General features: G+C 51.6%; 1 protein-coding gene across 3 annotated transcripts in view; it reads left to right on the top strand.

Annotated features, from left to right (window-relative positions):
• Sec14l1 (SEC14 like lipid binding 1) overlaps window positions 1–20,615 on the top strand; it is a 43,857-nt gene that overhangs the window by 16,298 nt on the left and 6,944 nt on the right. For all 3 annotated transcript variants that reach the window (XM_069992913.1, XM_069992912.1, XM_069992914.1), the window contains exons 3-16: window positions 4,017–4,166; window positions 4,252–4,383; window positions 5,309–5,437; window positions 6,965–7,196; window positions 8,402–8,511; window positions 9,851–10,040; window positions 12,045–12,133; window positions 12,741–12,811; window positions 13,441–13,612; window positions 13,775–13,909; window positions 16,049–16,183; window positions 17,787–18,038; window positions 19,399–19,577; window positions 19,789–19,890. In XM_069992913.1, the coding sequence (XP_069849014.1) occupies window positions 4,017–4,166; window positions 4,252–4,383; window positions 5,309–5,437; window positions 6,965–7,196; window positions 8,402–8,511; window positions 9,851–10,040; window positions 12,045–12,133; window positions 12,741–12,811; window positions 13,441–13,612; window positions 13,775–13,909; window positions 16,049–16,183; window positions 17,787–18,038; window positions 19,399–19,577; window positions 19,789–19,890 (2,078 nt within the window). The remainder of the gene's footprint in view (window positions 1–4,016; window positions 4,167–4,251; window positions 4,384–5,308; window positions 5,438–6,964; window positions 7,197–8,401; window positions 8,512–9,850; window positions 10,041–12,044; window positions 12,134–12,740; window positions 12,812–13,440; window positions 13,613–13,774; window positions 13,910–16,048; window positions 16,184–17,786; window positions 18,039–19,398; window positions 19,578–19,788; window positions 19,891–20,615) is intronic.

Here is a 20,615-nt window from a genome sequence, read left to right as displayed (position 1 = left end):
TGTTTGTCACATGCAAATGTCTAAAAGATGTTGTCCAGCCAAGATTTTAGCTGAGGAGTTAATTGTTGATTCCGCCAGAAGAAAGGGAGCTCTGTCTGTAACCTTAGTACATCATAGCTAAAGTAGGATCTGCCATTTAGCCAAATGGAAACTTGCTAATCATTTACCCCTTCAGGTGATGATTTTTCTGTTGAGCACAACTCTTTGTGTTTGTCATAGTAGCTCAACTACTGAGCCACTTGGTCCTCCTAGTTTGAGCCTGTGAAGTACTGATGGGACTCAGTTCTTCCTGGCTGCTGCTTCTCCTCTGCAAACCCCTTCCTCCTCAGGAGGAGCCTGCGTTAGCCAGCTGGCCAGGCCTGACCCCATGGTCCAAAGTCATTGTCACATTCCGCCATCTTCTCTTCTGTGGTGCACACTTGGGAGTTTCAGGGCTCACCTTCCTAGGCCACATTCCTGCATCTTCCCCTGGTCACAGGGCCTGAGTGTGGCCTCTTTCCGTCCTTGTTTTGATGGTAAATCCTCGAGCTCTAGGATTTTCTAACTATGCTGAGTATGTGTTCTTAGAGAGGTTAAGGCATCATGTAGTCACTGCTGCTTGCCACTGCAAACCAGCGCTGTTCATGAGTCAGTTTGAGGGTCATATCTCTTGTACGGCTGACCATAGGTCTGAACATAGCAGGGTCTTCCAAATGGGTTTTCTGCATTTTGCAGCATTCAGCTTGGTAATTGTCAAGTTGAATTGCTTTCCCCAAAATATCATTTTCTTTAGCAAGGTACGAGCTTTTAATATGTCAAAATTGCATTCAAAGGTTGGTTAAGAGCTCAAAGCGCTGCTGCCTGCTTCTAAATTGCAGGCTCCGAGATCTTTTGAAAGGGGAGAGTGGGTGGGGAGGTGGGAGGAAGAGCTGGAAAGAGCACTCCCCGGAAGGAGGCGGCTTTCTGGAGGAGGGGAGCACAAAGGGGAGCAAGCTGATTAGGCCCAATGTTGTTTTTATTGTTGGAACAATTGCTGTGTTAAACATAAGGAGTGAGCAAATGACTACAGTAGTTTTCTTATAAAAGTAAGTTCCTTTAAAAGCAGACCTCTTAGAAGAAATTATTTCTGGAAGGTTCATTTTGTTCAGCCTCTTGCTATCAGTGTTGGTCAATGCTCGGCATGACTGGATCACTGGATCACTTTGCACAGGCCTTGGGGGAAAAGAGAAGACAATGGGACTGCTGCTGCTCTTCTGGCCCGGGCTTGAACCTGGCAAGAGTTGAGTGGTGGTCTGCATCCTCTTCTCTTGTTCAGAGCCAAATGAAGGCCTGCTGATGTGGATCTTGGGCAAGAGTCAGGGGCACAGCCTAGTGAAAGCCTGTGTCGCTGGCTGAAGGCTAGTGGGGATCTGGGGGAAACCATCGCTTCTGCTGTAAGCTTTGTGTGTATACATTTTTATGTACAAATGTGGAATAATCTGTCACATGCAGGAGAATGTGGGTTGGCTTCCCCTCTCTTCCTCTCCACCCTTCTCTTTTTGGTATGGGGGACTTGTTGCTGCTTTTCTGGCAGTGGTTTGAACCTGGTGAGAGGAGTTGTTGGGGCTGGGGTTGGGGTGGGGAAGCGGCGGTTCGAACCCAGGGCCTTGCATATGCTAAGTACACGTTACATGGAGCCTCCACTCTAAACCTGGCTTCCTGATTTGTGCCAATATATGTATACTGTAGCTTTGTGTAATAATAGCATATCTCCCCTCTAAAGCTGCTTTTTTTTTTTTTTTTTTTTTTGGTTGGTTGTGGGGCCTGAACTCAGGGCGCTGTCCCTCAGCTCTTCAGCTCAAGGCTAGCGCTCTGCCACTTGAGCTACAGTGCCACTTCCAGTTTTCTGAGTGGTTTATTGGAATTAGAGTCTCATGGACTTTCCTACCTGGTCTGGCTTTGAACTGCCATTCTCAGATCTCAGCCCTCCTGAGTAGCTAGGATTACAGGCATGAGCCACCAGCACCCGGCTAAAGCTGCTTTTTTTGGTTGTTGTTAAATGCTTTCACCAACTTTGTATTTTAGAAGATTTCCACTAAAAAAAAAGGTGCTAGAAGAGTGAATACTCAAATACATTTCACCCAGATAAAACACACACACACACACACACACACACACACACACACACACACACACACACACACACACACACACACACACACACACACACACAGAGTCAGATATCGGGCTTGAACTCGGGGCCTAGGTGTTATCTGTCTCTGAATTTTTCTGTTCAAGGCTGGCACTCTATCACTTTGAGCTACAGCTCCACTTCTAGTTTATTGGTGGCTAATTGTAGATAAGAGTCTCCCAAGAGACTTTGCTGCCAGGCTGGCTTCGAACCATGTTCCTCAGATCTCAGCCTCCTGAGTTAGATAGGGTTACTTGTGTGAGCTACCAGCTGCTGTCATTTTTTGGGGGGCGTGGGTAGGAACATCTGAAAGCAAGTGTATGTACAGTCATGACACTTTCCCTGAGTTCTGAAGTGTGCTTGCCTAGGACCAGCTGCTCCCGCACTGCAGTGACCAGCCAAGGAACTCCACTGTGATGGGCTCATCTCACTTAATAGGGAACACCAGGTCCTTCTCCAGGTTCTGGGTGGCTGTGGCCATTCCTGCCCAGCAGCCAAGGCCTCCTTGTACCGGGCAGCCTGTCTCCTCAGAGACCTCTATTCTAGGTTCTTTTCTGACACAGTTTTTTTCTGTTTAGTTCAAGCTGGGTGTGTGTAAAGCAGTTTGTAATCTGAATATTTCTTCTGCTTTCCCCATGAATAGTTCCGAGGTTGGCTGCATGTGCAGAGGGCTGGCCCCGCCTACCTCCCAGTGCAGTCATATTGCCAGACTGTGTCCTTCCTGGCCCCAAGTCCAGGCATTCAGTTAAGGTGGTGCATACTAGATCTTTCCATCATACGGGCACCATTGTGACTCTTGACTGCAGGATAATACTTGGAGACCGACTCTTCTGCTCTGGAATGGGGTCCATTGCAGACCTTTGTCTGTGCGGCTTCCTGACCACATTCCCGGCTGTGCAGAGGCCTTACCTCATCCTGACATTCCTCCCGGACACAGTGTCAGGGAGCTCCTTCGCTGACACACTTTCTCCCTGGCCACTTTTCTTAGTAGCACTGTGGTTTATAATGCTATCCCTCGTCTTTCTTTCTGGTGTTCAGACTGGTGGCTGGGGTCCTTTTGGGCTGCTTCCTGGTATCCTTTTGACATACATGTTCATGTCAGTTCTCTGTGTAAAGAAATGCTTCAGAGATCTGCATGTCGAGTTTGCCTTACCACAACTGTCATTGCGTCTAGGCTCTTCCAGTGGGTTAGAGCTAGGGCTTACCTATATTGTTTTTAATAAAACAATATGTTTTCAGTCAGGCATTGGTGGCTCATTCCTGTAATCCTGATATTGAAAGATTGTGGCTCAAAGAAAAGACTTGGAGATTCCATCTCTGGCTAACCAGCAAAAACCAGAGCTTAGAGGTTCAAGTAGGAGAGCACCAGTTCTATCAACTCTTTGCAGTCTTTCTTGCCTGTCACTGCAGAAGCACTTGCTGGGAGGTTGGTGGGAATTGTGTTAGGCCTGTGCATCCAGTTGAGCAGAGTGGACATCCTCTAAAGTTGTCTTTTTCTGGAGAAGGAGAAGATACTGGTTGTGGGGTTTGAAGTCAGAGCCTGGGCATTGACTCTGAGCTTTTTTGCTCAACGCTAGCAGCCACAGTGCCACATTTGGCTTTTTGGTAATTAACTGGAGATAAGAATCTCACAGACTTTCCTGCCAGGGGGCTGGCTTTGAACCACGATCCTCAGTAGCTAGGATTACAGGGGTGAGCCGCCAGTGCCCCTCTACAGTTGAGTCTTTGTTCCATGCACATGAGGTAGCTTTCCTTTCTAATGGAAGCCGTGGGTGGGCGGGCATGCTTGGCGAGCCGCTCCTTGCTCCTTTCTCCAGAGAAGAGCCAGGCCCACTCTTCCTTCCTGTCTATGTTCTTTTGACCATAGGCCTATGAGAGGAGGTTCCCTACCTGTCCTTTGATCCCAATGTTCGTGGACAGTGACACTGTGAGTGAATTCAAAAGTGAAGATGGTGCTATTCATGTCATTGAGAGGCGCTGCAAGCTGGACATAGATGCCCCCAGGCTACTGAAGAAGGTGAGTGAGGATGAGTGGCCGGCTTACAGCTTCTGCCTGACCGGAGGTGTTGATAAAGCCTTTCCTCTGTACTTCTTCATTACAGATCGCAGGAGTCGATTATGTCTATTTTGTCCAGAAAAACTCCCTGAATTCTCGGGAACGTACTTTGCACATTGAGGCCCACAATGAAACATTTTCTAACCGGGTCATCATTAACGAGCACTGCTGCTACACGGTGAGCGGCCACCCCCCCCGGGCCACTGGGGCCCCGCAGCACCATGCCGCTGCTGTGACACCAGCAGCTCTGCCTTGGAAGGTGGCATCACTGCTGTCGGATGCGGGAAGGAGGTAGCAGCTGTGGCTGGAGCACAGTGTGGTTGCTCTTAACAATCAAGTCAGCCAAGGATGCCTTGATTTGGTTTTAAAGATGACTTTTCTTCTCCAACCCTAATACTTTAGAAATGTGTTTGAAAGAATAAGATACTGTGTTTCTTTAAGAGTAGAGACGAGTGATAAAGGCCCTGAGTTCAACCCCTAGTACCACAAAAATACAAAAGAAGCCAAAAGATTAGTGCTGACAGCCTCTGTCTGTATTGCTTCCTCTGATTGGCACAGCTCCCAGCAGATCATTAGAATAGCCCCACCTCCCAGCTCTCTACTTCACAGGCTTCTGAGCCTCCCTTCCCTCTTTCCTACTCACATTGTCGCTGTCCCTTCACTGTGCCCAAGCCTTTTTGACTGTCTTGCTGCCCTAGACACGAGGCAGTGTCCCCAAGGACTTCTTTGTTCCCTCCTCAGCCTTAGCCCACTAATGCCCGCCGTGGCCACCCTAGTGACCACAGCAGCCTGCCCCTCCCCCAGTCCTCCCTTCCCCCGTGGCTGATGGTTAGGCTTTTTGTCACCTGCCCCAAGCGGTGCTCTTGCTTTTCCCTAGGCGAGGACCCAGCTCCATGCACGAGCTGAGGGAGTGAAAACCAAGGCTGCTTTTGTAGTCACTTTGGGACCTGTCATGGCTTTCAACTCCTCTGTAATTCTGCCTGCTGCTTTCCCCATGGCAGCATTGGTTGGAAAGTTTCTCTGGGTTCCCAGTTGGAGGAGGAACGGTGTGAAGTAGGTCTTAGCGTTGAGTGAGTTAGTGGAGCTCTTTTCTCTCTCTGCAGGTTCACCCCGAGAATGAAGACTGGACTTGTTTTGAGCAGTCTGCAAGTTTAGATATTAAATCCTTTTTTGGTTTTGAAAGTACAGTGGAAAAAATCGCAATGAAACAGTATACCAGCAACATTAAGAAAGTGAGTCTGTGGGCTCCTACAGCAAAGGGAGAGGGCATGGACTTGGAGGAGCTCTGAGCTTGGTGTGATCTGGAAGTCAGGGATTCCCCTGCCTGCCCAGGCTGCTGCTTCAGCCGGAAGTGGTTACATGGTGCTGGTGGGAAGGGGAACCTGGAATTGCTAGAGCAGTGGAGGTTGGGTGAGGCAGCGGCAGCCAGCTCGTAGCACCCTCAGGTTTGCCCTCCAGGTTTGCTGAAGGGAGGCACCATTGCACTCAGATCCTCAAAAGGTGGACACAGGATCCCCAGCCTTTGAACTGTCAGGCTCATTGGCTCTTAGGGATGGGGATGGAGAAGTGTTCGCATGGGGTGGTGCAAGCCTTTGGAAGGCTTGTTTGATTTCTCAGTGTTTTATTTTTATTTTTGGGTCCAGTCGTGGGGCCTGAACTCTGGGCCTGGGCGCTGTCCCTCAGCTCTTCAGCTCAAGGCTAGCGCTCTACCACTTGAGCCACAGTGCCACTTCTGGCTTTTTTCTTTTTGCTTATGTGATGCTGAGGAATCGAACCCAGGGCCTCAGGCATGCAAGGTAAGCGCTCTACCACTGAGCCACCTTCCCAGCCCTTCTCAGTGTTTTAAAACGACCATATCTACTGGGCACTGGTGGGTGGCTTATACCTGTAATCCTAGCTACTCAGGAGGCTGAGATCTGAGGATCACAGCCAGGGCAGGAAAGTTTGTGATACTCTTTATCTCCATTAATTCTTAGAAAAAGCCAGAAGTGGTGCTGTGGCTCAAGGGGTAGAGTGTTAGCCTTGAGCAAAAAAGAGCTCAGGGACAGCGCCCCGGTCGAGAGTTCAAGCCCCAGGACTGGCAAAAAAAAATCCAATTAACCAGCAAAATCTAGAAGTAGAGGTGTGGCTCAAATGGTAGAGCTCCAGCATTAAGTTAAAAAGCCAAGTGAGAGCTCAATGCCCTGAGTTCGAGCCTCAGTAGTAATACAAAAAGTAGCCATACAAGAATTCCCTCTCTGCAGTATTCCCTAAACTTTTGGAGAGGATGAAATGAAATGTTTTTTTTTTGTGCCAGTATTGGGATTTTGAACTCAGGACCTGGGTGTTGCTCCTGAGCTTTTTCACTCAAGGGTGGCGCTCTACCATTTGAGCCATAGCTCTTCTAGCTCTTTTGGTGCTTAATTGCAGATAAGAGTCTTCACGGACTTTCTTGCCTGGGCTGGCTTTGAACCGTGATCCTCAGCTCTCAGCCTCTTGAGCAGATAGGATTACTGGTACGAGCCCCCAGTGCCTAGCTCCAATAACTTGTGTGTCAAAGTTCAATTTTATTTTAGTTTTGTAGAGACAGGTCTCACTGCTGTCCAGGTGGCCCTGGATTCAGGGGCTAGGAATCCTGCTGCCTCACTGTCCTGAGTACTTCGACCGTAGGAACACCATGTCACAGAATTCAGTTTCTGACAGGGCCTTATGAGATGGTGAGGGATGAGTGATTTGCATGTTTGACTGTGCCTTAGCTTGTGATTGGTTTCATCTTAAAGGGGAAAGAAATCATCGAATACTACCTTCGTCAGCTAGAAGATGAAGGCATCACGCATGTCCCTCGCTGGACGCCACCTTCCCTCGGGCCTTCCAAAGAGACGTTGTCATTGAGCAAGAATCTAGCAGTGTCCACGACTGTCACTGTCCCAGATGCTACCCTCGAGGGCCTGGGTGGCGAGGCCCTCAGTAACCCAACTGGGGCGCCCGAGCCCGTGGTGGGGACACCTGACGGTAGGTGTGAGAGACATTTCATTCTTCCAGCACCAAGGGAATCGTGGGGTTCTGGTTTCACTAACGTTTTGCCTTGTCTGCCCCTGCCTTGGACTATGATCTGTCTTCTTCCCTTCTCTTCTCTCCCATATATAACTTGGTTAGTCTTCCATTGAGACCAAAGAGTGACCTTTAGTGAAGCTAAGGCAGTAATCCAGCCGCACAGACTTCAGTCATCTTTAGACATTACACTCCCTGTGAAGCCAGCCCTGTCCTGACCAACCTGCGAATGAGGACCCATTCATAACCGCTCTTTTTAGGTGGGATGTGCTGATGTGCTAAGGACCCTCAGTTTTTATTTGGTGAACTAAGGCACAGAAAAACAGTGACTTGCAGGACGAGGCCGCAGCAGGGGCTGCTTCTGTCTGTCACGCAACTCTCCACTTGTTCCATAGAAGGAGCACATTTGATGCTTTCTTCTGCTACTGGAGTTTGAACTGTAGCCTCATATTTGCTCGACTGGTGCTCTACCACTAGAGCTGTGCCTCCAGCCTGGTTTTTCACTAGTTAGTTGGAGATCTGACCTTTGTGCTCTGACTGGCTTTGAATCTTGACCCTCCAGATCTCAGTAGTAGTTATGATTACAGGCATAAGCCACTCTCCACTGGCTATACTTTGTTAATGAGTGATACCCTTGTAGAATATTCAGAAAAAGTGCACAATATGAAAACATGAATTCTGTCAGTCACTCAGAAACTTATGGCATCAGTATTCCTCTTTCTATACGTGGTGCTCTGCTGCTAGCCATTTGTTCACCTTCAACAGTTAGCCGGGTTCAGGGTTTATGTTGAATATTCACCTTGTGAATTTTTCTTCGTTACTTTTACTTGTATTTGTTGTGCCAGCTCACCCTTCACTTGATGTTACTTTTGCATAGAGAAAACCTCACTAGGTATTCACTGTAGCCACTGTCCTATCGTGAACAACGCTGAGATTTTGCAGGTAAAGGAGACTTGATGGTAATCAGAGGAAGGTAATTGAGTTGGAAAGCTTACCGGTAGATTATCAGTGATCTCATCTAAGACCAATCACTGAAGTTTGCCAGGGCAGCTGCTCAAATCTGGCACCCCAGGGCACATGCTATGCTAACTTCACCAAGAGGACCTTAGGGGCCACAGAACTCAGTGGTCTTTGTTGTAAATCTTGCCGTGCATCTTCCCTTGCAGATAAACTGGATGCGGACTACATCAAAAGATACCTGGGTGATCTGACTCCACTCCAGGAAAGTTGCCTCATCAGACTCCGCCAGTGGCTCCAGGAGACCCACAAGGGCAAGGTGAGTGTGGCCTTGTGGGTGGCAGGGTGGTGTTGGTGTCCCATGGGCTGCATAATCATGCCTGACAGCCAGTCTGTCAGTGATCTGTCTGCGTGGCTGGGAGGGGTCCTTCCTGTATAAGGAACTGTAGTTTTCTAAGCTTTAAGAGAATGGTGCAGTTTAGAGACAAGTAAATATGGAGTTACAAAGTAATCTTGTATCCAATGATTCCCACGTTTTCCTGTTAGAAGTTTGAAAGAGCTCAAGATCACATAGAGGAGAAATGTCTAAGTTTTGATTCTGAGGCTTGGGGTGAAATCGCAGCCCATAAGGAAGCGGTGACCTATATGGGTGTCCAGCAAGTTGTGCGTGTTCCCTAGTGCAGGACAACCAGGCATTCATGTGGCCACCCTGTCTTTAGCTTGTCCAGTCTGGCTTCCTGGAAACTGAACACCTGAGTGCATTAATGGCAGCTGTCAGGAAGACAGCCACAGCAAGGTGGGTCTGACCCACCCTGTCTTGACCACACGTCCACATGGCTTTCTCCTGCCAACCCTGAAAGTGGGTTTAGAATTGAGGAGGCTGAGGCAGTAGGCAGTACAGCACAGCGGGGAGTTGGGGCAGATTTGAATGCTTGCCCCCACATTTTTAACCATGCCTGTGTAACCTCTGCTTTCTCGGGGGAGATGAGGCCAGCGGCATAGTGTTGCCAGGAGCAGAGGCTAATGGTCCTGCTCTGGCATGAGTTGAGTGTGTGGACCACTGCAGAGACCTGAGCACAGGATGGGCTTTGTTCTTATTCAGAGAGGAGGACCTCTTGGTGGACAGCGGTGGGATCAGAGGAGGTCCGTCTGGGCAGCGGCACACCATGCTGCCCAAGCCAGGCTCTGGTGTGCGGTGTGCATGGAGAAGTGGGGATCTTGGCGGCTCACTCAGGTCAGGGTTAGGATAAAAGCCCTTGATAGGTGTGCCTCAGCTTCACTGTGCTGAGGCCGAGTCTTGAGTACCAAAAAGAAGATCCATACCTAGATGCTGGAATTGTACAGCGTCAGCCATGATTTTTTGGAGGAACATAGTCACAGATAAACAGATATAAATATATACATATGTGTGTGTGTACATGTTTGTGTGCATACACACATTATTTTTATTTCTTCCTGAGATGAATGCAGGGCCTTGTGCATGCTAGGTAAGTAAGCATTCCACTACTGAGCTACACTCTAGCCCTAAGGAAAGCTAATTTTAATCACTATTACTGATGGCAGGAGGTGGGAGTTTTAGACTTTTTTTCCCTTAGCAACTTGGTGTTTTCCCTTAGTAACCCTTACCACTGCTTAGAAACCTCTTTTCCTCTTCCTAGATCCCTAAGGATGAGCATATTCTTCGGTTCCTACGTGCTCGAGATTTTAATATCGACAAAGCCAGAGAGATCATGTGCCAGTCCCTAACGTGGCGGAAGCAGCATCAGGTAGACTACATCCTAGACACCTGGACCCCACCCCAGGTCCTTCAGGACTACTACGCAGGAGGCTGGCACCACCATGACAAAGGTAGTGTGCTCCTGACACCCCTCCAACCTCCTGTACCTAAGCATCTGAGGCCCCTGCTCTGGTTAGGCGGGCCCCTCTCAGTCTGACCAGCATGGACAGCTGGGGAGACAGGCCCTCCACAGGTGCTTGTGCCAGCCTGGACAGCCCAGAAGGGGCCTGAACCCTTTGATTTCTCCTCGTGACTCGGTCACCATGGCTTACTTCTTTTCTTAGGTGAAGTCTGCTATGGCTTTTAAAAAACTGAACGTTGCCGGGCACTCGTGGCTCACACCTGTAATCCTAGATACTCAGGAGGCCGAGATCTGAGGATCTCGGTTCAAAGCCAGCCCCGGCAAGAAAGTCCATGAGACTCTTACCTCCAATAAACCACTAGAAAACCGGAAGTGGCGTGTGGCTCAAGTAGTAGAGTTCTAGCCTTGAGCAGAAGAGCTCAAGGACGGTGCCAAGACCCCCAGAATTCAAGCCCCAGGACTAACACACACACATACCATCACCACCATCCCTACCCCTTTCCCTCCACGCCCCCCCCCCCCCCCCCCCCCCCCCCCCGCCGAATGTTTGGTTCTGAAGCTTCTCAGTAAAAGAACTTCAGTGACTTAGACTCTTGTAGCTAGAAAATGTCCAGCCAGGTTTTCTACCTCAAAACAATGGAGAACTTGAGTAAACAAAAGGTAGATCCTGGCATACCTCCCTGAAGTGAAGCTGTACCCAGAGGCCTTCCAGAAAAATCTGCCTTGTCAAGGGCTATCCCTGCCGTTCCTGGAGAGGAGACAGGATCTCCTCAGAACCTGCTCTTCCACCTTTGAACGAGTTCTTCCAAGCTTGGCCGAGCCCATCCATCTTGTTCTCTTCAGTTAATCGCTTGTACCTCTCCAGATCAATTGCAGCTTTATTTAGTTCTTGAAAATGATGTGTATTGGCCAGGTACCAGGGGTTTATGCCTGTAATCCTAGCTATTCAGGGCTGAAGTCTGGAGGATCAGGGCTCAAAGCAGAGAAGTTCATGAATCTTTATCTCCAAAATAACCAGCAAGACGCAAGGCTAGAGGCATGGCTGAACAAACACAACGCCCTCCTATTACCAGGAAAGGAAGGAAGGGAGAGAGAGAGAGAGAGAGAGAGAGAGAGAGAGAGAGAGAGAGAGAGAGGTATTGAGTGTTAGTGTGATTTTTGTTTTGTTTTTGTTTGAGGCAGGGTATGTGTAGCCCTGGTGGGCCTCAGACCTTGATGCTCCTGCCTGAATTTGTACAGTGCTCCCCCTGAATTTGGGATTATAAGCAAGTTTGTTGAATAGCTTTTAATTTTTACTGGGAATGCCATTTTTCTATTTATTCTACTTTGTGACCCAACTGATGAAGGGGAAGAAAGGTTGCTAGTAAGTTATTGACAAATGTGTTCTATTAAATATCAGAGGAAACTTGCATGAATTGACATTTCTACAGAATTCCAAGTGACATTTTGCTTTATGCAGCTAGCTCTAGGTCAGATCCTCAGGTAGCATTCTCAGGTGCCAGCGCCCTGCTGGCTGATTCTGTTTGTCTGCCATTAGCAGCACACCAGGCCTGGTTTGTGTTTTAGAGCTGGCCCGGCCCATCTCTGCTTCTGTCTGGCACGGAGCGACAGCGCTCAGGATGTGCTGAGCGCAGGGTGCACCGTGGCCCCTGAGGTCTTCTCAGAGTCACCTCCATGATGGTCCTGTGAGGCGCCATTCGCTAGACTGCCCTGCCAGCAAGACACGACCCACGTGTGTGGCTGGTGCTGTGGCTCCTGCTCAGCCTACCCCAGGGCCCGCTCGGCTGCTCAGCAGTCGTCTCCTTTTTTTTTTAATGCCTTTTTTGAAAATGCCATAACCTCACCACATGTTCACGGGCGTGTTTGCTTGTGACGATGCTGGGATGGAGCTTCTAAGATGCACCCTGGGCCACTGTACTAGGACTTGAAGGTGTGTCTTCTGCCTCACAGAGGGACCAGGGCCATGTCCTGATCGCTTTCCTCCCTCCTGCAGACGGGCGGCCTCTCTATGTTCTCAGGCTGGGGCAGATGGACACCAAAGGCTTGGTGCGAGCCCTCGGAGAGGAGGCCCTGCTGCGATACGTAAGTGCTTGGCTGCACGCTCTCTCGCTCGCTCCTCTGGCCGCTGGGATAAGCATGCTTCACTTTTGCGCTTAGAGAGGAAATGTAGCCCTGTGTGTAAGAAGTTCTGAGCGGCACTCCATCGGCTCCCCGCCGCCCTGCTGCAGCTCTGCCCTGGCACCTCTTCCTGCAGCCCATCCTGACCACGCCCCTCCTCTAGTCCCAGCCTTCGCTTTCCAGACAAACAAAACCCTAAAGATGCATCTGAAGTCCACTTTGTTGTGTACCATAAGGGGCTCCCAGCGGTGTGTATCCCCACGTCTGTGTGCACACGTGCGGGCTATAGCTGCTGCCTCCTGATCTGCCCTGGTAGCTGCTATGAGGCTGCCCTCCTGCAGGCATCGGAACGCGTGCCCACGCCCCCTCTCCCCCTCCCCCGCACGTGCAGTCCCTGCTCACCCGTGACTCGACATAGCCCCTTTGCCATGGCACCGTCTCCTGTGCTGGCGTGCGGGCGTCAGGAGATGGAGCGGATGCTGCTCTGGGAGCCTTGCCTGTGACGGGCTCTGCTCACGGTCCTCCATGGAGCCGACTCCTCCTGACTGTTGGTGCGGCCTTCTGTGCACAGGTTCTCTCCATAAACGAAGAAGGTCTGAGGCGATGTGAAGAAAATACCAAAGTCTTTGGACGACCTATCAGGTGGGTGGAAGGTTATATTCTTCCTTTCAGCTTACAGAAGCTGAATTCAGTCTTTCTAGTTGATACCCTGGTCTTTTGCTATTCCAAGGTGTTCTAGAAGGTGACTAGAGAAGCTCCCACAGGGGAGCTGCTGGGTGTCAGCGTTCTCGTCCCCCGAAGTGGCAGTCTCTGGTGGCTGCCGCGAGCCCAGGTCTACAGGGGTTTGCGGGTTGCTGTCTGCGTCCTGTGCCTTGCTTCTGGCTGCGGCAGGCAGTCTGAGAGTGGCAGTGATTGGTGTCAGGCACTGGTGGGAGGGTTAGAGTCCTCAGCTCCTCACCTAGTGCTCCACCCAGGAAGATGTGTGAGCGCTTACTGCACTTCACACCTGGTGTGTACCAGGGACAGCGCATTGTGCCTGCTGGTCACGGAGCGGTCTCGAGGGCTTTTCTCCAGTACTGTAGCTTAGGGTGAGCTTACGTGTGTCATAAAGTGTCGAAATGAGAGCTCATCACTGGCCTTTGAAAAACCAGTATTTACTCAGGAAGGACTAGTCGTAAATGACTTGTGTGGCAGGAGAAAGACATGAGGCGTGGGACACAGCTGGCCACATGCTGCCTGCTGAGTGGGGCCGGGCTCTGCTCTTCCCACAGCTCGTGGACCTGCCTGGTGGACCTGGAAGGGCTGAACATGCGCCACCTGTGGAGGCCAGGGGTCAAAGCCCTGCTGCGGATCATCGAGGTGGTAGAGGCCAACTACCCCGAGACCCTGGGCCGCCTCCTCATCCTCCGCGCCCCCAGGGTCTTCCCAGTCCTCTGGACACTGGTGGGTTTGGGTATCTGCTGCCACAGGGTGCCATTGGGAATGTAGATCGGAGTGTCCTGGCGCCCCGCAGAGCAGGTGCACCCCAGCAAGGCCCTGGTGAGGCCACGTCCATAACCGTCCCCTCGGAGAACCAAACCACGCACTCTTTTTGGATTGCTACAGGTTAGTCCGTTCATAGATGACAACACCCGGAGGAAATTCCTCATTTATGCGGGCAATGACTACCAGGGTCCTGGAGGCCTGCTGGATTACATCGATAAAGAGATCATTCCAGACTTCCTGAGTGGGGAGTGCATGGTATGTATCGGGGCAGGGAGTCGCCCCTGTTTGTGCAGTGGGAAAGGTCTGTGTTGGCTTGCACAGTGATTTTCAGAATGGGTGGTTATTTGGTGTTTCGTCGTTGATTCAGGTCATTGTGGACATGGCACATTGCTTAGTGTTAAGTGCTGATGAGAATTTGCTTTAGAACCAGATGCAGATGTGACTTGCTTTATCTGCATGCCTGAATGAATGATAGGCTATGAACTCGGGGTCTCATACACCCCCCTTGCTAGTTAAGTGCTCTTACCACCTTTTGCTTTAGGTAGGTTCTCCTGTGTATTTTTACCTGGGGCAAGCCTGAGACCTTGATTTTCCTACCTATGGGCAATTGAGAGAACCGCCACACCTGATCTGTTTGTTGAACTGGTTTTTTTTTGGAAGGAGAGGGTTGCCCCAAATTACCATCCTCTAGATCTCGTATCTCTAGATCTCGTATCTCCTGAGTAGCTAGGATTATAGGTGTGAGCTCACACCCAGTGTTTGTGTGTGTGTGTGTGTTTTAATTAGGAGTATTTAACATAAGGAGGTAGAAGAGGTCTCTGTGATTTGCTCCATTGCAAACAGTGGCCTGTGAAGCAGCAGGAAATGAGAGGGCCTCCTTCCCACGGCACTTGACAGGCAGGTGCTCTGGCACTTGAGCCATGTCCCCAGCACACACTGGGCCAGACTCACTTGCTAAACTAACGAATTGGGCTGTCAAGGGTCTTTCTGAAAACAGGAGCTTAGCTCTCTCCCTGTACCAGTTCAGCTTTAAAACAATTGCAGACCCTCATAGTACAAAGGACAAGAAAATGACAGGGCCATCTCCTCTCAAGAGCCCTTGAGGTAAACCGTGGGTCAGGTTTTGTTCTTAGATCTAACCATTCCATATTTAATTCGGATTCATTAATAGGAGTTATGTACAATTAAAATAAATACTGTCGGGCACTGGTGGCTCATGCCTGTAATCTGAGCTTCTCTTTTTTTTTTGGGGGGGGGGGAGGGTCCAGTCATGGGGCCTGAACTCTGGCCCTGGGCGCTGTCCCTCAGCTCTTCAGCTCAAGGCTAGCGCTCTACCACTTGAGCCACAGCGCCACTTCCGGCTTTTTTCTTTTTGTTTATGTGGTGCCTCATTCATGCAAGGCAAGCGCTCTACCACTGAGCCACCTTTCCAGCCCCATAATCTGAGCTTTTCAGGAGCATGTACAGTAAAGTCTGAGATTTATCTCCAACTAACCACCAAAAAGAGCCGGAGGTGGAGCAGTGGCTCAAGAAGTAGAGCTCTAGCCTTGAACAAGAAGAGTTCAGGGACAGTGCCCAGGCCCTGAGTTTAAGCCCCAAGATTGGCAGAAAAACAAAATTGAGTATTGAATCCTCTCAAAAGGATTTGTCCTGTGATGATAAATCCCTGAGGAGCGGGGGCCGGAGCGGGGCCCCGTGCCTCAGTGTCAGGAGGTTTAGCCTAGTCAAGCCATCTCAACTGTGTTTTACTCTGTGGTCCGCTGCTTTCCTAGAGGGCATTTGACCTGGGTCAGGCAGTTCTCTGGGGCCACGTTCTGTGAACTCTGCACTGCTGTAGGGCTTGCTCTATGGTTGTCTCCAGAGCAGAGAATACAGGGACTTGGGCTTTTATGAGCTTGAGTATGTAGTCATTGTATCAAGGTCATTAGAAAATTTACAGTACATACAAATTCTGATTCTACTTAGCCTGTTCCAAACAAGTGACAGGAAGTTTTATGTGTTAGAGCCTGGGGCCTGCGCTGCTGGTCAGGCGCTGTGCCACTGTGTGGTGTCTCAGGCCTGGCTGTGATTTCACAGGGGAATGATGCCTAGCTGTTGGGAATAAAATGTGTCTCCTGACATAATGCTCTTCCATTACAGAGCAATATAAATTCTTTCAATTCTTACACAAACCATCCTTACTAATTCAGCCCAGTGCCTCATATACATTAGTGAGAAGTTTGTGGTAAACCAGCTTCAACTTGTCCTGATTTATTCAAAGGAAAACGTATTGAAGTGGTTTTAAAAACATTTAGCTAAGTAGTTCAGAGTACTTGATGCCTGGCCAGCGTGCGCCTTTGCTCTGCGGCTGTGAGGGTTCCATCCGCCAGGCTCTCCCTGTGTCTCCATTTCCAGTGTGAAGTGCCAGAGGGTGGACTGGTCCCCAAGTCTCTGTACAGGACTGCAGAGGAGCTGGAGAACGAGGACCTGAAGCTCTGGACGGAGACCATCTACCAGTCTGCAAGCGTGTTCAAAGGAGCCCCCCACGAGGTACCTGCGGAGGGGCCCCAGCCTGCAGCAGCGGGGCGGGCCACCCGTGGCTCTGGCCTTAGTCCATAGGGCAGTAACATACAGGGTGTTGAATGTGCCCCCTGCGAATGTGGAGGACCGAGCCCTGGAATACAGCATGGCAGTGCGGTCAGAGGCCTAGGCGGACACTAGCCCCTCACTTCCTCTTCACTGGAGATACTTTTGAGGATATGAAGAGCGTGTGTGTGTGTGTGTGTGTGTGTGTGTGTGTGTGTGTGTGTGTGTGTGTGTGTGTGTGTGTGTGTGTGTGTGTGTGTGTGTGTGTGTGTGTGTGTGTGTGTGTGTGTGTGTGTGTGTGTCAGTGTGAATATGTGGGAGTGTATGTGAGGTTATGTGTGTGTATCTGTTGGTGGAGTAGGGGGGTGTCAAGCCCCGAGTGTGGTTTATTTAGGGTTATAGAGAACAGCTTCGCAGGCTGATTTTTTTTCTTGACGAGGTTGGTTATTGTGAAGTTAGGGCCACATGGTGCAGAAGCAGGTGTGTCCTGCTTGGCGTCTGCCACGTCTGTCCTGGAGCCTGGCCAGCATCTGCCCACGCTGACTGCCCTGTGCTTGGCTCCAGGCATACGTGGCCCAGCATTGCTGGCAGGATGGTGCCTTCCATGCAGAGCGGGTGACAGCACAGGGTCACTTCGGGCAGCAGGGGAAGAAAAGCTCCAGTTCGTGGTCTGCAGGCAGCTGTCCACCTTGCCTTTGTTCTAGGAGCTTAAGACCTGGTGGTCTCTGTGGGTCACGCCAGCTCTGCTCAGGAAGCAAGGGAAAGGGCTTGTCCCGGGTCATCCTCCAGCTCTGTGAGGGCCAGCGGAGGGTCCACGGTGCCTTCAGAGAGGAAAGAGCTTGGCCACGGCAGGGCACAGGCCTCAGCACAGACAGATCTGCCCTTGACAACCACTGCTGTGCCACTCATGCCTCCTGCTGTGCTTCAGTGAATGTGCTAGTTGGGGAGATGCGGAAGTGGCCCGTGCTGTGGTACTGTGGCTGGGGTGGAGCTGAAGGAGGTGATGGGTAGCCGGCCCCCCAGAGCCCCTTGGGGAGCAGCTGAGGCGTAGTGACTACAGGGCCTCCTCCAGCTAGTTTTTCCCTCTCAGTCCCCTTGACTGGTCTTTGGAGTCTGAGACTTTGACCATCTTCCTTCTAGGAAGCTCCCTCGGGGCTCAGCACCCAGGGCAGCCGCCCACCCCATGGGCTTCTCCCACCCCCACTCCCCTGGCCTGGGTCTCCACTTACTATTTACCTAGCTTCCCCTCCTGGGCCCAAGCAGCCCACCACACTCCACGGCCAGTCTCATAGGGTTTGAAATGCCTGGACAGACGATGGTTTTGAATGCTGTGAGCATGGTAGAGTGGGAGTCTTTTCCCCAAAAGCAGGGAGCTCACCCAGCTTACCTTGCCTTCTAGCAGGAACTGTTGGTTGACAGATGGAGGATTATGGGCACTGGCTGATGACCCCGCCCCCTTCGCAGCACATGGGTGGGCCACAGATCCCCCAGCAGGGCTCGTTCCTGTCCAGCACTGGCCTGGGCTTCGGAGTGTGGGTTGGTGGGCTGATAAGGTCTCTTTTTCCAGATCCTCATTCAGATTGTGGATGCCTCCTCGGTGATCACTTGGGATTTTGACGTATGCAAAGGGGACATTGTCTTTAATATCTATCACTCCAAGAGGGCGCCACAGCCTCCCAAAAAGGATTCCCTGGGGGCCCACAGCATTACTTCTCCAGGCGGGAACAACGTGCAGCTCATAGACAAAGTCTGGCAACTGGGCCGAGACTACAGCATGGTGGAGTCGCCTCTGATCTGCAAAGAAGGAGAAAGCGTGCAGGTAATTACACGCCTGGGATTCTGGGCACTATGGCCAGTGCAGGGTGTAGACGGGCCTGCTTCTTACAATCAAAGTCTTAGGGGGAAAGGAGTCTACCGAGAGGCCTGGGACCAGGATGCACCTAGTGAGAGGTTGGAGACTGAGCCTAGAGCTCATCTGAAGAGCATGCGTTTTCCCAGAAGCCTCAGCAGAGCACTGTGTCAGCAGAAGGAGGGGGCTGCAGGCATGGGGAGGGCTGGCTCTCGGCTGTGTGGCCATGTGTCCTCAGAGGAGCTGCTGACTATGTCAAGGTGTACCAGGGCACCATGCCATCCGGTGCTGCCTCCTGCTCATCGGATGCGTATGGGTGGCTGGCTGGCTGCCGTCTCTGGCCTGCACAGCACACACGCAGTTTTGCTCTTAGGGCTCTCGAGAACAAGTCTAGCTGTTTTGGTGGTCCAAGAGGCAGACAGAAAGGAAATGTTTTCACCCCACTTCACAATTAGAGACTGTTTCAAGCCATCGTAGTCTTGAATCCAGAATTATGGGGAAGTTGTCCACAGGATCAACATCCCTTTGGCCAGGGCTCTAAGAGGAGGTGACTCGCAGTGTGGTGGAGAATGTGGAACCTGGCCTGCTGACCTGAATGGCCCCTTCCTGCCACACACCTGCTACCTCGTGGCCTTTATCCCTGGGAGAGTGGCTTATAAGGCTGAAGGTTTTGTTTTGTTTTTGTGCCAGTCTTAGGGCGTGATTGAACTCAGGGCTGGGCACTGTCCATGAGCTTTCTTGAGCAAGGTTAGTGCTCTCCCACTTGAGTCACAGCTCCACTTCTATCTTTGTTTGTTTGGACTGGCTTTGAACCGTGATCCTCTCAGATCTTAGTGTGCAAAATAGCTAGGATTACAGGTGTGAGCCACCGGTGGGTGCCCAGCTGAGGCTGAAGGTTCTTTTTTTTTTTTTTTTTTTGGTGGTTGTGGGGCTTGAACTCTGGGCCTGGGCGCTTGTCCCTCAGCTCTTCAGCTCAAGGCGAGCGCTCTACCACTTGAGCTACAGCGCCACTTCCGGTTTTCTAGTGGTTTATTGGAGATAGGAGTCTCACGGTCTCTCCTGCCCGGGCTGGCTTTGAACCGCGATCCTCAGATCTCAGCCTCCTGAGTAGCTAGGATTACAGGCGTGAGCCACCGGCGCCCGGCGAGGCTGAAGGTTCTTAAGAGTGAGCTACCAGGGGTGTCCCCGAGCCCTTCATAGGATAGTAAACGGCATGATGTCAGTGTCTCACCAACAATGAGCCATCCTTAATCCCATCAAGATGGTCAGAAGTCACTGCCCAGGGACCCCACGTGGCCGTTTGTCAGCTCTACGGCCTTCCTTGTTCCAGGGCTCCCATGTGACCAGGTGGCCGGGCTTCTACATCCTGCAGTGGCGGTTCCATGGCACGCCGGCCTGCGCCGCCACCAACCTGCCCCGGGTGGACGACGTGCTGGCCTCTCTGCAGGTCTCCTCTCACAAGTGCAAAGTCATGTACTACACGGAGGTCATCGGCTCCGAGGACTTCAGGTGCGCCTGGGGTGTGACTCCAGGCCTCAGGTGGTGGGGGGCACTTGGGGAGCTCCTTCGCTGGCTGTGACTCTGCGGGGCACAGTGCCCAGGGGAGGGGGGGGTCCACCTCTCCAGTCTCCGAGTCCTGAAGTGCTGCTGAGGCAGTGTGGGCAGGTGGAGGCTCCAGGCTGGGCCTCAACACCTCATCCTCTCCCTGTGCCCTCTGCAGAGGCTCAATGACCAGTCTGGAGTCCAGCCACAGCGGGTTCTCCCAGCTGAGCGCCGCCACCACCTCCTCCAACCAGTCGCACTCCAGCTCCATGATTTCCAGGTAGTGCTGCGAAGCCTGGGCCTGTGCGCAGAGGGGACAGCCGCGCCTCCGCCACCGCCCGCCCGCCAGCCGCGCTCCTCCCTGGCCACCTGTGCACACTCCTCCCCCTCTAGATAGCCCTAGTGCTCCTGATGTAAACGTAGTTACTGACCCAACTGTCTCCACAGGTGGTTTTCATCTCACCCCGACTAACTCGATAGCCATAGATTTTGTATGCAGCGCGCACAAAATCAACACAGAGCACAAGGGCTCTCTTGGAAGAAAAGTAGTTTCTAAACTAGTTAGGTTCACTTTGTCTCGTGTTGATGCAAAAAATTTTTCAACCAGCTGCACCTTGTCCACTAGTGGGTGACTTCCTGAGTGCCCAAGGAGGAGCGCTGTGGCCGCCCGGCCCCGCCCCCCGCAGGCAGCTCCACCGCAGCCCTCAGGGAGCACTCTCCCCGTTCTTAGGGGGCGCTGGTGGCTCGGAGGGGCTCGGGATGTCACCACTCCAGGAAACGCCGCCATCATTAAACATTACTTCCTCCTTCCTCCTTTCCTCTGATAGTTGTCAGAGCAGGCCTGTGTGTCCTGGGCTGGGGTGGGGCCTTGGTCCCTCCTCTCCCAAGGGTTCCTCCCGCCCACAGACAGCTACGCACATGCCCTGCTCTTGCTCGCGCTGCGCTCGGCTCCGTGCGTGCGGCCCGTGGAACCGGCGTGTCGCACTTGCAGGTCTGCCAGCCAGC

Source organism: Dipodomys merriami, unplaced genomic scaffold (assembly GCF_024711535.1).
Source record: "Dipodomys merriami isolate MVZ:Mamm:240054 unplaced genomic scaffold, mDipMer1.0.p SCAF_42, whole genome shotgun sequence".
NCBI lineage: Eukaryota > Metazoa > Chordata > Mammalia > Rodentia > Heteromyidae > Dipodomys > Dipodomys merriami.
This window is presented reverse-complemented; position numbering and strand designations above follow the sequence as displayed.